Source organism: Homarus americanus, unplaced genomic scaffold (genome assembly GCF_018991925.1).
Source record: "Homarus americanus isolate GMGI-L3 unplaced genomic scaffold, GMGI_Hamer_2.0 scaffold28172, whole genome shotgun sequence".
NCBI classification, from domain to species: domain Eukaryota; kingdom Metazoa; phylum Arthropoda; class Malacostraca; order Decapoda; family Nephropidae; genus Homarus; species Homarus americanus.
In genome coordinates this window covers 102,343-119,499 of record NW_024738604.1, presented here as the reverse complement: position 1 = coordinate 119,499, position 17,157 = coordinate 102,343, and the positions used below count along the sequence as shown (strand labels likewise).

At 38.7% G+C, this 17,157-nt stretch overlaps 1 protein-coding gene across 13 annotated transcripts in view; it reads left to right on the top strand.

Moving 5' to 3' along the window:
* Positions 1-17,157, top strand: part of LOC121874079 (protein phosphatase 1 regulatory subunit 12B-like) — a 161,913-nt gene that overhangs the window by 90,803 nt on the left and 53,953 nt on the right. For 7 of the 13 annotated variants that reach the window (XM_042377979.1, XM_042377973.1, XM_042377978.1 and 4 more), the window contains 8 exons: positions 570-1,328; positions 6,996-7,082; positions 7,672-7,947; positions 9,207-9,381; positions 10,278-10,466; positions 10,961-11,063; positions 11,389-11,504; positions 11,658-11,750. In XM_042377979.1, coding sequence (XP_042233913.1) covers positions 570-1,328; positions 6,996-7,082; positions 7,672-7,947; positions 9,207-9,381; positions 10,278-10,466; positions 10,961-11,063; positions 11,389-11,504; positions 11,658-11,750 — 1,798 coding nt within the window. The remainder of the gene's footprint in view (positions 1-569; positions 1,329-6,995; positions 7,083-7,671; positions 7,948-9,206; positions 9,382-10,277; positions 10,467-10,960; positions 11,064-11,388; positions 11,505-11,657; positions 11,751-17,157) is intronic. The other 6 variants (XM_042377972.1, XM_042377980.1, XM_042377977.1 and 3 more) reach the window with 6 other exon arrangements.

The following is a 17,157-nucleotide window of genomic DNA, read 5'->3' as shown; positions in this document are numbered from 1 at the left end:
TACAGGTAATCTTAATATTAAAAGCATAATATAGTATTGTAGAATGCCCACTTGACAGGAATTACAATACTGTACGTAGATTATGCAAAGCTTCTGTAGATTCTAGAGAAATTAGTTACCTAGTTTGTACAATAATATAGATGACAATTTTCATCACTTGCTGTTTTACATGGGTGTTCAATTTTTTCTTGGAGTCATTGTCAGCGTAGGTTTATGTGTGTGTGTGCAGGTATGCGTGTTTTGGTTATGACACCTGTGCAATTGTGTGCATGTGCCTGTGCCTGTATGCATACATGTAGATGTATGCATGCATGTGTATGTAATAAGTGTGTATGTACTGTATAAGGAGTTTTGTGATGGAATATTAATTTTTAAAATTTTGTTCATGTTACTGCTTATATAACAGGGCAATACTTTATACTGTATAGTGTTTTATCTTGTTTAAACTCAGTTTATAACTGGACTTACATGTGTATTCAATCCATTCTGCAATCTTGCATATTGCGTGGTGGCTGCATGAAGTAAGGTGTAACTACTGTTGCATGGTGGATGTTTTGTTATGTTTCTAGCTCTCTGAGTGCCACCCGAGAGAGACTCAAGGCGCGGTCATGCCCGGCTCTCAGTCAGTTGGAGGAGGAGGGAGGGAGGGACGGAGGAGGTGGGGTGCGGGTTACCACCCGATCCCAGTCCCGCTCAGGGGGTATTGCCTCCTCCTCCGCTGCCTTGTCCTCACCCTCATCCCTGGCGACTTGTCAGCGCCTCTCGTCCTCAGACATTAACCTGCCCTCGGTACAGAATCATCCTAATCCTCTCTCATCTCCGAGTCTTTTTCCAGTACCAAATAACCAGTCAGCTACCACAACTCCCACATACGTTGCTCCTGTTACCACTCATCCATCAAGTACAGTTTCATCCACGAACTTAACCACAGCCGCCTCCACCATCCCTGCAGTTACACCTCCTGTATCCTCATCCATTGAAGCAAATAATTTATTAACCACTGTCACAACAGCAACAACAACCATCACAACACCAACATCACCATCAGAAACACAAACAACAACCACATGTACCACGCCTCACAGACCTCTAGGGCCTTCAATCTCCTCTCCTGCCTCACCTGTTCCCATCCTGACACCTCCTCCTCCTCCCTTACAACCTCCAATACCTCCATCCGTACCCCCCTCCTCCTCCACCACCGTCATCACCATCACCACTACCACCACCACAACTGCTGGCCTGGCCTCTCTCTCTACTAACCAAACTACTAACAACAAGGACCCCCGACTGCTGGCACGGTCCGCATCCCTCAGAGAACGCATTCAGAGGTATGGTTCCTGCATCCTAGCTTAACAGTGTATTTGTCTATGGCTTCAAGGCTTTTTTGAGAAAGTTTCTTGTATTTTTGCAGTGTTGTTGAAAATTTATTCTCCAGATAGATAGCTCCCCTGTTCGTTGAGATCGATGATGTGGACTGGTTTGCTAGCAGATAAAGTCAGCTAATCATCAGTTGTTTGATATCAGCGACCAAGTGATCTATGTCCATCTGAGAATCTATTTTTTCCTTTTTACTTGATGTCTGGATCTTCTTCTTAAACTCTTCTTCAGGTTGCTTTAAAGCCTTCCTTATCATTTCTTCTGCAAAGAATGTTTACAGTTCAGTCCAGGATCAGCCAAATATTAAAGGTGCTCCTAAATACAGTACTGTACTGTCGTGTCAAACGGTATTATTTTACTTTTCTTTTACTTTATTTACTTGTTTTGGAGAATCATACATTTTTGAAGAATATGATAAGGCTTTTATTTATTTATTTATTTTTATTATTTTTTTGTTATTATTTTTTTGCATACATATAAAGCTCTGTTATTGTGTTCATGTGTCATCAGTAACAACTTTCCTACTGCTGCTGTTGTTGCCTCGTAGATATTGCTTTCTTTAACTAATGCCGGTGTATCACTCGGAGAATATACACTGTTGCCAGCAAAGTACGTACGGCTAAAATATAACTAAATTCCCAATTGCTTTTTAGAACAACACTCTTGGCTGTACGGTGTTGACGTAATTGATAATACCATTCTTACTCTTGCAGAATTTCTGACTTTTGTAAGGCATTTTTACTTGATAAATATGTATTTCCTTTTGTGCAGTTTAATTTTGGATCCTTTAGGTCTACTGCATTACACGTCGCATTTAATTGTTCAAAATTTGGTGAAGTGAAACGGTGTAAAACAAAATGAATGTGGTATTGAAATATGTGGGAATAGATTAAAGAATTTTTTTCATCCTATCTATCTGTGTTTGTATTTTATCAGTTGATGTGTAAGCTTCTGATGTGTTGTCCCTTATTACCCTGCAGAGTAAACCCTTCTAATGTGTATGTTGAGAGTACAGTACTCCTTGTATTATTGTGATTTGTTTTCTTTATACAAGCTTGCTCTCCATCCCAGTGTCCCTCAAGTCATATTGGTAGTCTCCCATTTGCTTGTCTCGAACATAATTTAATATCGGTCTTCTGTTACATGTGCCACTAAACATTGCAGTGTAATTTAAACTTAACAAACTCCTAGTTATATTTTCCAATTATTCATTTTTTTTCATTTTATGCTGATTCTGCTGTATGTTTGTGCAGAATTAATCACCCCTTTCTTTCACACTTGTCTAAATATCATTCATTATAGTGAAGGAAAAGCTACCACTTTCTGATAAGTTTCTAAACACTTGCAAGCTGACTTCATCCTCTGCAAACTTATTCCTTTATCTTTCATGATAGTTTACAGCTAGTTACTGTACATCACCTGTGGCTGTAGTTTGTCTTTTGTTCCATTATGTTGGCAAGTAATTAAAGCACTGTGTATATGGTTTTTTATATTGCATATTTAGGCTTCAAGGAAACAATGTAAAGTGGAAATTAAGTTTTTATATTCTGATTTACTGTACACATGCTCTGGTATATGTAAGATGGGGCACTGTGTAGATGTGTTATCGTTATAGTTATGCCACTAGAGGTTATACTTGTGATTGTGGGTAGATTACCCTACAATATTTTCCTCAGACTTCAGATGAACATTTTTTAACCCTTGCTTCTCATTACATATTTAACTTTCAAACAATGTGATATCTGAGGACACTGTACTATTTTCATGATACTGTACACAACATGAGGTCTCAGAAAACCTCCTCTAAACTATGGGGTGATTACACATCTCGAGAAGTTTCTCTACATTGAAGGTTCTCTCCCGTCTCTAATTATAGGTACCATACACAGACGGTTTCCTCATGTTGATGTATTTCATTCTATTTCATTCATACATTCTTTATTTTCAATTGGTTTTCTCTCTTTAAAACACCACCTTACTACTTCTAGACATTGGCAAGCAAACAATTGTATTATACAGGGTGTTAGAAAAGTTCATATACACCTACAATAATTAAAGGTAAAACTGCCTTGTTATACCACTTTACAGCGACCATATCCAATATTTACTGTAAGTAGAACAAGATACAGTATATAACAGTGTGGATATAACAAGGAATAGCTATACTGTACTGTTAATTATTACAGGTACACTGGGACTTTTCTAACACCCTATTGATGTCCCTCTGCCCGTCACTGTTTACGTATTAAAGTCCCATATCTCATTTTTATCAGACTTGGTAGGAATGATGTTGGCCAGACTATGCAGAGTTCCAAGATGAGGAGGATCTACACATATATAATTCAGTTGCTGCAGTCTGATTGGTTGTAACTTTTTGGAGCAGCAAATTTTATGTATTTTTTTTTTAATAATCAAAATTTGTTGGATTGATGTTGCCTTGATCATGCAGAGAATATTCTATGATGGGGTGGAACAGGTACCTCAAACTGAAATTGGGAAAAAAAAGAAGAGTGCGTTAAATAAGATAAGAACTTAACTAGAGAATAAATGGATTTACGGTGATGAATGAGTAACACCACCCCCCTCCCCCGCCCCAGACGCGACATTTAAATCCTGAAAGATTTTATCACATAATTTGATTTAAGGATGAAAGTATAAATAAGGTTTATGTAAACTCTTTGTTGTGTTGTATATTAAATAATGTTGGTGAATTAACTGTGTTCAGGATAGATTACAGTACGTAGTTCCTAAGAGCACTACTGAGCCCCTGACTCCTGTATGATCTCCTTCCACAACAAGTTAATGAAAATTAATTATAAAGGATCAATTTAGGTTTTTTTTTTTTTATGTGAATACTGTGTTGTTTCCATGGAGGAATTAGATGTTTTTAGGGGCCCCTCACACCTGACCTGTTGTGAATCTGGAGGAACATCATTAGTTTTAATATTAAAGTCTGCTCTTTTTTTTTTTCTTCCCATTATTTTGTCTGGTGCACCTGTTTCCCCCATATACATAGTTGGATATGGAATGTGGTTGAAGAATTGTTTGCTGGACTCCAATTGACTGGAATTGCTTACACCTTTAAGGTGTATCTATTTTTTTTATTTGATTTTAGTTCATACTTGGCAGGATTACTGCTGGCATGAATGCACTAGTGAGTTTGAAGACAAGAACGATTCACACTTTTTATGAAGTTGCATTGTTTTTATTAAATGTAACTATGCAAAAAAAAGTTTATATTTATTTGATCAAACTTGGTAGATATTTTTATCAACAGAGCATATTTTGTGGAGCTACAATTCTGATTTGTTGTCATATCATATATGCTAAAATTCAGCATCTTTCCCAATTTTGATCAAAATTTTAGGGTTCTTTGTAGGCCAGAATCACCTGCCTTACCAACTGTATTAGGTGTTCCTCCAGCTGTGGAACACCTCACACTCATTTTATTGGACGGTTTCATTTTAAACTCAACAAAAACTTGATATGTTAGTTTCTTATAAAATTTTATTGTATGGACTTACTTTCAGGACTAACTTTGTTGACATCTCTGGCATTAAAAAAAAATTGGTCATTTCAAAATTTGTAATCCTGGAACTCATTCAAAAACTTATAATGACCTATTTTATCAAAGCTGTTATTGAGCTCCCTGTCAGAGTATACACATACTGTAATGGCATAATTCTCATTTATACAGTTGAGAAGGTAGGCTCAGGTCCAGTGTTGGAGGTGTAACATTTTACCCAGTCAATAATTTTCCATGAATTCAGTTGAAACTGTTGCACATGTTCTAAGAAATGTGTTGTACATTCCTCAATACTCACTGGAACTTTTCCCCTGGTTTGGGTCTATACTTCTATTTAAAAGTCGCCAATTTTATTTTTTGTACGATAGTAATAGTATCCCTTAAGATGCTCGCAGTGTATTTAGGCAATTTTCCATACTCTTTTTTATTAGTGTTTGTATCGTGCTTTTTTTCATAGTATATATTCCCGACACACATCTATCTTAGTACTCCAAATGCTTCACTGCACTTTCTTACACAACTCTCCTACAAGAGATCTGACCTTGAGCACTTGTATTAATACATCCTGTTTGCAGAGACCTCTTATTCACACATCCCTCTTGATGAGATCCATTGAGCACTTAAAATCAGTTATGTAATCATCTTTCTCAGATATATAAAGTTCTCTGTGTAGAGGCATATTAATTGGCATGTAAATAGGCTTCCATCAGACCCCTCCATAACCTTAGATATGTTTCTGTGCCCTCTGTGTTTGTATCGGGGCATGATGACCAGTACCTATCCTTCAGTCTGTCTATCTGTGCTTCTATCCCACTATTGTGCATTAACAGAATCAAGTAAAAAGTGTCGAGCATAGAACAGTGAAATTTTATAGTCATCTTTTGTGTGAATCATTGGATTACTTGTGTTGATTTACACATTCTGTAGTTTGATTGATTTTTTAATCATTGAAGTATCTGTTTTTCACAAAATCAGTGAGATTTTCCTTCAAATGAAATAGCTTAAAGTTTGGTTGCTATAGTTTTAAGCATCTAAGACAGTTAAGAAGATTGAATGAGAGCAAATTAAGGCTTTCAGGAATGAAGATCAAAATGAAAGCCTGTTATAGATATTGTGGAGGGTCAGTAGGTTGTTTATCAGATCATATTCTGCAAGGAATAGTGTTGTGCTGTAAGTTGTCGCTCAAGTCCTTCGTGATTTTGATTTATGACTTGAAATTCCTTCCACTGAGTTATTGATCTCCATGTTTGCTGTCCTGTTGTATTTTACCACTGGTATCCTCTCAGCTATGTATCTTCATTGCCCCTTCAGTCATTATCTTCATTACCCCTTGAGTCATTGCCCCTTCAGTCTTGTATCATCATTGCCCCTTTATTCATGTACAGTATATCTTCATTACTCTTTCAGCTTCTTCTATTGCCCCTCAGAAACAGTGTTATTTTATTGTTGTTGGAATGATTCGTTTTATTCTGTATTCTTTTTCTCAAGCAACTGTTCCATGCTAATTGTCGAGATGCTTACTATCGCTTCTTTAATCTCATGATTGTATTGCTTCAGATTTTACAACCAAAAGGAAAAAAAATGTGGTTTAAGGAAACGTTGAGAAGCAATTTTTTGTTTTCTCGTTTTTCTTTCTTTTTTTGCATCCCTGCTGGCGCTAGTTATGTAAGATAGACTACATTGAATATATATAAGAAGAAACTATAGATTATAATTACATATTAGTTTTTGCATTTTACAGTATTTCCTCCCTAAGTATCTTGGTATTTTGATTATAGAGCCAAGACGGAGTGCCACACCAGTTAAGTCAGATCTGTTAATGTACAATGATCATTAAAGAGCAGTGTGATTTTTTTTAACAATCCATTGCCATTAAAGGCTCGGTGCTTCAGTTTGACCCCATTCAATTGGGAGTTAAGTGTGTGTTGTATGAGAGAATTTTTTTCAGTAAATGAAATGGTCAGCAAATTGTTAAACTTCTCTTAATTTTTAAAGTTTGGTTTGGTTAGGTTTGCAAATTATCAAACTTCTTAAAGGAATTATAAAGTGTGAAGAGAGAATGGATGTGGATGTGACTTCTTAATGTCTTCAGGAATCACATGGATAGTATGGAGCCCCTCGTCTCTACCAGCACGGTCCTCACCACCAACACCTCACCTTCCACGCGCTCCATTGGCAGGTGAGTTCTCGTGTCAGTCATCTCGCCCTGCACTCGTAACATCTACAGAGCTTATGTTGGGAGTACTGGTCCTTTTTATTTATTTATTTTTCCAATTTTTGTAAGGTTAATAAGTTTTTGTTTTATTCTATTGATTATGTGGTAAAAGGGAAATGATTTAAGTCTCGTTTCTGTATCGATATAAGTAGCTGCTTGTGTTTGACATTCATTAAAAGGATATCAAAGGCAATAATTCTATTACTGTAGGTATTTCGTGTTGGTCGAGAAACACACGACTGTTAAGGAGTCATATCCCACACCTAAGTATTGATTGCTACAGAAAAAAAAAATGATAGAGATACTGTATTTGTGTTGGTGTAAATAGTGATCAAGTTTTACTTCCCACAGATACACTCTATACTGAACTAATAGCACAGAATGGCAATATTAAACAGTTGAGAAGTAATTAGTCCATTGGTTACCATTCTAAATTCTTTTTAAGTATGTTAGGAAAATAGCTAAACTCTTAGTTAATTGTAAGATTTATTGATAAAGAGGAATGCGTGTTGAATAGTTGTGAGGTGTTCTCAAGGAACATCATCTCTTGCAGCAACGTGACCACACTCACGACCAACGGGGGGCTGACTGCCCTCCCTCCACCACCTAAGACTGCACCAACCCTTTCCATCCCCCCTAAACAACCTAACCAGCAGCACCTTCCTTCCCCCACAGCAACAACCTCCCTTCCCATTGTTACTGTAACACCTCAAACACCCCCTACGTCCCCCACACCGTCTACACCACCACCGCCTCAGACCCCCTCCTCAGCACAGCCCCCCACGCCGTCCAAAATGAGTCCGGGCAGTGTCATAAAGAATTTCTTCAAGTGCGTACGCCTGCCAACCATGAGAATGACTGCTCTTTCATTTATTTCACTGATTTTTTATCTGATTGTTCAACTAACTGGCATGATATTTGTTTGATGTGCCTCTTTAACCAAGTCGCTTTAACAGATACTTGCCACCAATGAAAGTACTGTATAGTATTTAGGTAAGACTGTAGGATAGAGCTTTTTGTTGATCCAAAGGCATGTTCTTTTCTATTCTTCATCTTTCAACAGCATTTTTTTTAGAGCTGAAGTTTTGACACACACTATTTTTACAATAAATAGAAATTATACATTTTTCTGGTGTTTTATAATAAAATTTTATGAATGAAAATGTTTGCTTGTTGATATTTTTTGGTACATGTATATGAATTAAAAAAAAATTATATATATATTATATCTGTGGCTTTAATAAATTTCTTTGGATTTTATTGCCAGATATTATTTCTTGATCTGTTATGTAACTGGACTCCATTTTGAAAGGCTTTCATTTCTTGACTCTTGAGAATGGCATTTAAATTGAACAGTTAACTTTGCTGTATCATTAATGCTAATAGCTTCTGTTAATTCTACTTAAAAGCTTAATTCTTAAAAACTTGATTGTGTAACCTTACCTGACCTGCCCTCACTACCTTTATGGGATCTTTTCAATAGGTTGAAGGGGATGTATTGTTTTGTATTACCTTTACAACTGTTTACCCAAAGAAGGCTCTGCAGAAAATGCTCTACAGCTTCAGAAAGATTATTGTGGATTTGTATGCCCAAATATCTTCAGATTAGCCCTGCTGTTTTCTCCAGAGGAAATCTTAAACATTGTGAAAATAAACAAAGGTGTATATTCCCCATAGATGGCAATTGATGTATGTACTTGAGTAAACTAAGTCGATGTTCCTCACTTGCTCGTCGTTGGTGGTTGATGCCTTGTGTGTGCTAACAAAACAGGTCAATCACTGCACAGACTTTTTGGACACTTTAAATGCTGTCTTCAGTAAATATACTGTACAGTAGTTGATAATGAATCCCTTTTATTTTTTTATTTTTTTTTAGCTAGAATGAATTTGAAGTTTTTTTGCTTAATTTACTGGAATTGGTATTTTTTACTGCATAGTAGTAACATTGAATAATATTTGTTAAAATATAGTTAACTAAAGCAATTACTTATATTTAATACAATATGTAATGGCAAAGGCTGAGTCTGTGTTGTGTTTGACTTCGGCGTCACATTGGGCGGTGGGAACGCTGTGTAACCTGATGTGTAGCCTGGTGCATTCATCTAGGTCGTTTGTGCCGCCGAGCCGTGATGAGGAGAGTGAAACCCAGAGAAAAGCCCACGCCAAGATGGTACGGTCAACCCGGAGATCTACGCAGGGGGTCACCCTCGAGGATATCAAATCTGCCGAGCAGTTCATGAAGAATAAGCAGCAGCAGGTGTCTGTAAGTAATAGTCAACCCCTTCACTTTGGGGACGCCAATCTTGGTATTTTATATGACTAACGCTGAATGATTCTATTCAACAAGTAGTTAAACTCAAATACTGTAGTTAGCTGGCTGTACTTTTTTATGTAGAAGTCAAGTTTGTGGACAAAATAACAATGCTCTGTTCTCTCTATAACTGCTGTAGCTCCTCATAGCAGTCAGTCTGAATGTGTCATCGAGTAGTTTCAAATAACAAAAGAGGTAAATTTCTTAGCATAAACAATCCTGACCAACTGTGATGATAAAATACTAGAAGATGTATTGTCAGAGAGTGTTGTTGAAGAATAGGAAAGTGACAGAGGAGGATGTATGATTTACTAAAGGAAAGATGATGGCCTTTCTTGCAATTGTATGGTTGATAAGTTTTGCATAGTTGGATATTTTTGAAGAATTTTTTGCACTTTGAAAAATTCCTAATATTTACTTATTGTTGGGATCTCAGCAACATTGATTTATTTATTTTTTTAAGTAATGCTGATGGATGTGGTTAACTGAAATTAGAGATAGTGTAGAAATTCTCGGGCTTCCTTCAGGCACTTATAGAAGCCTGGCACATTCTCGGGCTTCCTTCAGGCATTTATAGAAGCCTGACTGGCCATAGGTAAAGTACAGTAATGATATTGCCTTTTTCTTGCACTGTCATTTCTTTCCTACATTTATTTTGCAACTCCACATTCTTAGGAAAAAGAATTATTGAAAATTAGAAGTTATTAAGTAAGAGTAAAGCGTAAAGAAATCTACAGTGGTTAAATAAAATATCACTACAGTACTTTGTTATATACATTGAATCAGTCAGGTTTTTTTTCCCCTAGATTAGACTGATGCAGCAAATGTTATATCCTTTTTTGCCACAGACATCTAGTCCAGAGCCCAAGGAAACTTCATCTGCATCAACTGTGCCCACCTCCACCCCACAAGGATCATCCACAACCACCCCATCCTCACCATCATCCAAGCCAAAGCCTGAGTCACCCACCAAAGCAGATGAAGAGGAACGGCGCCCATCTTGGAGGTTGAAGGTGGATGATGCTGATAAGAATAGGGTAAGTTGATAGTGTATGTATGAAATTAAGTACTGTATTAACATCCAAAGTTTTAATATTTTAAGTGCGTAACTTTTTTTATTCTTGGTGGAAGTACAGAAATCCTTGTATTTTTTTATGGCCAAACATACTTGACCATTTTTTTTACCATCTACTAACAAAGACCAAATAACACCTCATAAAATAATATAAATTTTACTATGGAATATGTGAAGATTACCTAATTTTTTAACTTGACCTTTAATGGGAATAAATAACATCGGCAAATTCCTGCCTGAAACAGGAATAATGAGAAGGGGAAATTACAAGAAAGTATAAAAGGTGTGAATAGAATGAAAATTATGAAATGTCAAGAAAAACATAAATCTAATTGAACTTCTGTGTTTACTGTCAGGTTTAAAATCAACAGATAGATAGGATATTTACTGTAGGTTATATTATAGGATGAAATGGTATTATACAGTTGAATTATAAGATGAGCCATTGCCTTACAGTTCTCCCTAGAGAATGTGCGATCAAAAGACAAAGCTGAAGTGGAGAACGATACTGAAACAGTCACTGTCCAGCTGAGGAGAAAGAATACAGAGGAGAAAGCCGGTAAGTTGTGGTTTAGAGTGATCAGGGTACTGTAATTCCTCTCTTTTCCCACTCCTCTTCTTCCTCCTCCTCTCTCTTCCCCCTCCTCTTCTTTCTCCTCCTCTCTCTTCCCCCTCCTCTTCTTCCTCCTCCTCCTCCTTCTTCTCTTATTCTTACCCCTTATTTACCCTCTTCCTTACGTTTTGTCTCTCCTCTCTTCCTCCTCTCCCTGCTATCTTTTTGAAGTAGAGACTGGATATAGACTGCCATTTTGACAGTGTTTGTGGAGTATCAAGTTGGAATCTACAATGTATTTACGCTATGAACCATCTCTCTCACACTGCAGATGAAGACAAGGAGAGCGAGCGGAACTCACAAACGAGGGAAGGCACACAAGCGGCAATACAGAGACGGAAAAAGCCTAAGAGACGTTCTACGGGTCGGGTTCAGGTTAATATAGATGTAAGTACAGCACAAGACTCAGTTTGCTTTGGGAGGTTGATTTTGTTTTCTTTTTATATTTTCAATGATTTGGAAGGTAGTTGCTTTTTATATTTCTTTTTTTCTTTTTTTTCTGATTTGGTTTTAAATATATGCTTACGTCTCGAATCTTAGGATATAGACCCTGAGAAAAGAGCTCAGCGCTCGGCAGAACAACAGCAGCAGGCGGATGAAGGGAGCGAAGAGGAAGAGGAAGAAGAGAAGCCGGTGAGTACGCTGCTCTTGCTTCTGCTTATTCTCATTCTGGTTTTTTTCTGTTTGTACGCTTTTATGTAGCAGACAGTCAGTGATTTATCTTTTTTATCTTCTGTCTTTTTTGTTATGTTGTGTGTTCTTTGTAGTGGTGTTTATATTTGGCATGTAATGTATGTTTATGAGAGGGATATGGAAATTATTTTGGGGAATTATTTCAGAGCTTCTGTTAACGTACAGTATAAACATCAGGCTTCGGTAGATTCACTGTTGTCTTGTCAATGAGCTTTTATATGTTGTCGTCAAATATGTTGTGCTTTATGTATTGTGTATGAGAGAACACGTTACCTGCTACTGATACTCGAGTCGTCACTACAGCTGTTATATCAACCTCTTAACTTTTATATTTGTATCTAGAAAATGTGGTGGTTGTTGATATTGGTAAACTGGATGGGTATCTTGGGGTCTTATAAGGGAAGAGGGACCATAGGTGAGCACATCAGGCAAGACACCTCAACAATAAATATCACAGACGGGACAATTGGATACTGTTCCGTTCCCTCCCTGTACTGAAATAAGAAGGGGCTTACAAGAATGAGTTGTTGTATTATTATTATTATATTTTATTGTATTTTTTTTTTTAATTTGTGTAGTTTTATGTTTGCCACATTATTGACGCCTTGTGTACGGGGTCGACTCTGAGCTGAATACATTCATCTCGTGGTAGCCAAATAAGATATTAACCAGCCTAATGCTACCTAGGGAAATTTGTTTGGTTAAGCTAATCTAGTGTAGGTTAGGTTAAGCTAGGTTAGTGTAGGTTAGGTTAAGCTAGGCTAGTGTAGGTTAGGTTAAGCTAGGCTAGGCTAGGTTAGCATTGAGGTGGTTAAAGGTGGCATCCCTGTAGTGAAAGGGATAGAGTGGATTTGGGATGTATCTCCTTAACCTCTACCTTTGCGCATCTCAAAAAACCATTGTATAGTAAGAAGTTATAAGAACTTTTGTGTTGACTCCTGTTAACTCATTTTAGCCCACCTCTTTGCTCATGATGTCTTGAACTCTTCATTTAACTTCATGTACACCTATGTTCTCTTATGCTACTTCAATAAAAAAAATAATTATTATCTTACTTTATCTTCTCACTTTTTTTCCCACTTCAGCTTTGAAAATCCAATATTATCAAATTCAGTTTATTTACTCAAAATCTTAAGCTGCAGTCATAAGAAGATGCTCCCTTTCTCTTCGACTGTACTTTTTAAGGCAGATATTTTTAGAAATTTTAGTTAGGAGGGGGGGGGGGGAGAACACAAATGGATGAGACAGACCTCTTGATGTTGAACAAATTTAGCCATCAGCTACTCGTGAAGAATGTTTGATGACATAAATAGATTATACTGCTTCTTAACCTCTGTCTCTAGATTTCTCGCAGCCATTTATAAGCAACCACACCCAAGCCAAAGTTTCAGCTGTGGCCCAAGTTTGTGTGAGGTGGAAGGCATTGTAATGTGTGTTGCAGGTGTGTGTGTGTGTGTGTGTGTGTGTGCAGTAGTGTGTTAGTTGTGTGTAGGTGGGTGAGGAGGGCATCATAAAAGTGGGTAGATGGGTGGTGCACAGGTAGGTGGCTAAGTGAGTTGTAAGGGCAGTTGAGTGAATGTAGGTAAAAGTTCTTTGTTGGCTTTGTGTGGGTGGAGGTTAGACTGGTGAGTTTGTGTGTGTGTGAAGAGAGTAAAAGCATCTTGTAGGTGAAAAATGTCACACTAGCTATATGCAGATGGATGGGATTTACTGTCAAGGAGGAGGTAGGACGAGAGTTGTATGTTAGTCAGTGTGATGGATGGTATGTTAAGAACTGACTCATCTGGTATATACACTCCAAACACACAGGCAGGAAAAAACTACCTCAATAAAGACTGACAATTTTGGTTCTTTGGATGGACTGATGGATGTTAATACCCACTGATGGATTAAAATTTTGCACATTAGATACTCTGGGGTGGGACATGTGTAGGTATGTCAGTATGAAGGTTTTTAATGCTCGCTCCTGTATGTACTTTGACACTAATGACTTGGCTGTGGCTCTAGGTTTGATCTTGGTACTGGATGAGTTGCTGTGTAATTAAGATGGATATGAGTGTACAAGGCTAATTATGTGGGCTGGATCCTGGTCGGGTGAGTGAGTTTTTTTTTTTTACACCACCGTTTGATGTCATTTTTGCTTGGTTTTTAAGGTCAAGAGTCAAGGCTGTCCAGAATCATTGTGTCATCGTGTGGGTAAGCGCCTAGATTAACTCTCTCTGGTGTTGAAGGGAAGGGCTTGTGTATCATGTGCCCTTGTTTGTTTATTATGTATGGTAGTGTTTGTGTATAAGGGTTGGAAGGGTTGTGTTTGTGCAGGAGGTAATGTTTATGGGTGCTATAGGAGTCTTGTGTATAAAGGGTGTACAGTATGTTTATGGTGATAAAACATGTGGGAGGGTTGTGTTTGTAGGTGAGACAGTAATGTGTGTTTAAGATCGTTTTATGGATTAATAATGTTCTGTATGTACATTTGGTTTTCTGTTTGTTGTGTTTTGTGTGTGTGTGTGTGTTTTAAGAGGGGGATGAGGAGTCCCTAGCTGCTGGGGTCGTCAGCGAGTGCTGCGTAGACAAGGGTAGTGTGAAGGTCACCTCACATCTCGTGTTTGTTCCCTACCGAGTCATCTGTCATATGTTGTTGGGCTTAAGGAAAAATATTTTTTATACACCTGTGTTTGTATGTTTTAAGGTTTAGGGTGTACACTCCTGTGAACGATTTTGTAAAACACACACACACACACACACACACACACACACACACACACACACACACGAGATCATTAACATTAGAAAGGAACATTTTAACACCATTTTCAGAAGCTCGCTAAATAATGATCCTAATTAAAACATAAACACAGTAAAGAGAGAGAGTGTGAGGGTCCAGATTAAGGTATAAATATCACAGAGAAACAGTTAACCCTCCCCCCAAAAATGTAAGGTAGATTTCTGGGAAGATCAACATGAACCCGGAACTCTAATTTGCTGGGAGTTATAGAAAATGTGTACAATGTTTGGTGGAGCGTTGGTCGTGGTGCACGTGTGTTTGTGTTTGTGTGTGCCGGAGAGCTGAGATCATCACTGACAATATCTCTGCTTTGATGTGTAGTACAATAACTTATATTGTTGCGGTTCATGTGTGTGTGTGTGGGGGGGGGAGATGTTGTTTCATATGTTGTATTTTCTTGTGGAGTTGGTTTTATAATGTAAGTACATTGCTGGGTGATGTTAACAGGGGAAGAATTGTTGGGATTTCTTTCAGCTTTTTTTTTAATCTATGATATAAAATAATGTCGTGATAATGTTCGGTTCTTGTCGGAGGATGAAAGGTTGACAGCATTACCAAGTTACATAAGGTGTTATAATTTCACGTTAAGTAGTTGTCTAACGCGTTATCTTCCTTCGACCATCTACGTACCTGTCTTATCGTGTGAGCTAATTATGCTAGAAAGTACAGTAGTCAAATTACTGATATCCCCTTGGCCAGTGTCAACCATTACCCCTCGGCCAGTGTCAACCATTACCCCTCGGCCAGTGTCAACCATTACCCCTCGGCCAGTGTCAACCATTACCCCTCGGCCAGTGTCAACCATTACCCCTCGGCCAGTGTCAACCAATTACCCCTCGGCCAGTGTCAACACATTACCCCTCGGCCAGTGTCAACCATTACCCTCGGCCCCCATTCGGCCAGTGTACCCTCGGCCAGTGTAGGCCAGTGTCAACCATTCTCGGCCAGTGCCCTAGTGTCAACCTAGTCAGCCGGTGTCAACCCCCTCGGCCAGTGCCAACCAAGCCTCACCCTCGGCCAGTGTCAACCATTACCCTCGGCCAGTGTCAACCATTACCCCTCGGCCAGTGTCAACCATTACCCCGGCCAGTGTCAACCATTACCCCTCGGCCGGTGTCATTACCCTCGGCCAGTGTCAACCATTACCCTCGGCTAGTGACCACGCCAGTGTCAACCATTACCCCTCAGTGTCAACCATGCCAGTGTCAACCCCAGTATAGGCCAGTGTCAACCATTACCCTCGGCCAGTGTCAACCATTACCCCGGCCAGTGGCCAGTGTCAACCATTACCCTCGGCCAGTGTCAACCATTACCCTCGGCCAGTGTCAACCATTACCCCTCGGCCAGTGTCAACCATTACCCCTCGGCCAGTGTCAACCATTACCCCTAGGCCAGTGTCAACCATTACCCCTAGGCCAGTGTCAACCATTACCCCTCGGCCAGTGTCAACCATTACCCCTCGGCCAGTGTCAACCATTACCCCTCGGCCAGTGTCAACCATTACCCCTCGGCCAGTGTCAACCAAGGGTTTTGTTTTCAATGAACGGAAAAAGTCACAGGGGGGGAAAAAAAATTCTCCCTGCATTCTTATATTCTGGCATGTGTGTAATGTTGGTGTATACCCAAAACATATCAACATAAATAGTCTTACAAAATTATGTGGATTAATTTCAAACTTGGCAGACATCAGCATCATTGCCAGTTAAATATGTCCATGTGTTTTAACTGGGGGTCACTCAAAGATCATTATTGGGATTTTGGCCAAGCTGGCTGAGTGATTATTATTATTACCACTCACGGCAGTCATGATGGTGTGATAGGATTGGTAACTGAGGTTTTGTGTACAAATCCGTGTGAGGTTACCAATTTGGGGTATAATATTGTGAGGGAACGTCACTTGGAAGCAGTCCAATTTTGGCTGATCCTTTATGCACCTCTAAATATTTATTCGCGAGCAGTGGTCATGCACACCTTATAGTTAACAGTTGGCTCAAAGACAATAAATGTTGTTATTGTACTGAATTAAATGGCGTCCAACTACACTCTTAGGATTGGTGACACTATAATGTTCTCGTATGAAAATTTTTTAACTACATAATAGAAATAATAACAAATGAAAAAAAATAGCAGGAAGGATTAGAGAAGGTAATGCAGGTAAATGTTATTCCTTCTATGTTGTGAGAGATATTAATTACGACATGGGCTGTCATGTCTGTGTTGGTGTAGCCGGCGGGGGACCACGTGCTCCTCACCAGCTGATTCAATGGTAAACAAACTGACGCCTCCCCTGCCTTGGTGGTGGTGCTGATGATGGTGTATGTGGTTGTTGTTCTGTTTCCATTGTGGTGTTTCATCCTTTATTGTGATGTTGCTATCCTGTGTTGTTGTTTGCTGTTGCTAGGGCAGGTGGTGGTGATTGCTGCTGCTGTAAATGCACTGTATCATGCTGCATGCTGGTGCTGCAGTTGTGGGCTGTTAATTTTTATTGTTTAGGCATGCAGTGAGGGCTCGGCTGCTGCCAGTGCCTGATGTATGCAGGTTATTCTGCTGTTCTTTGCTGCA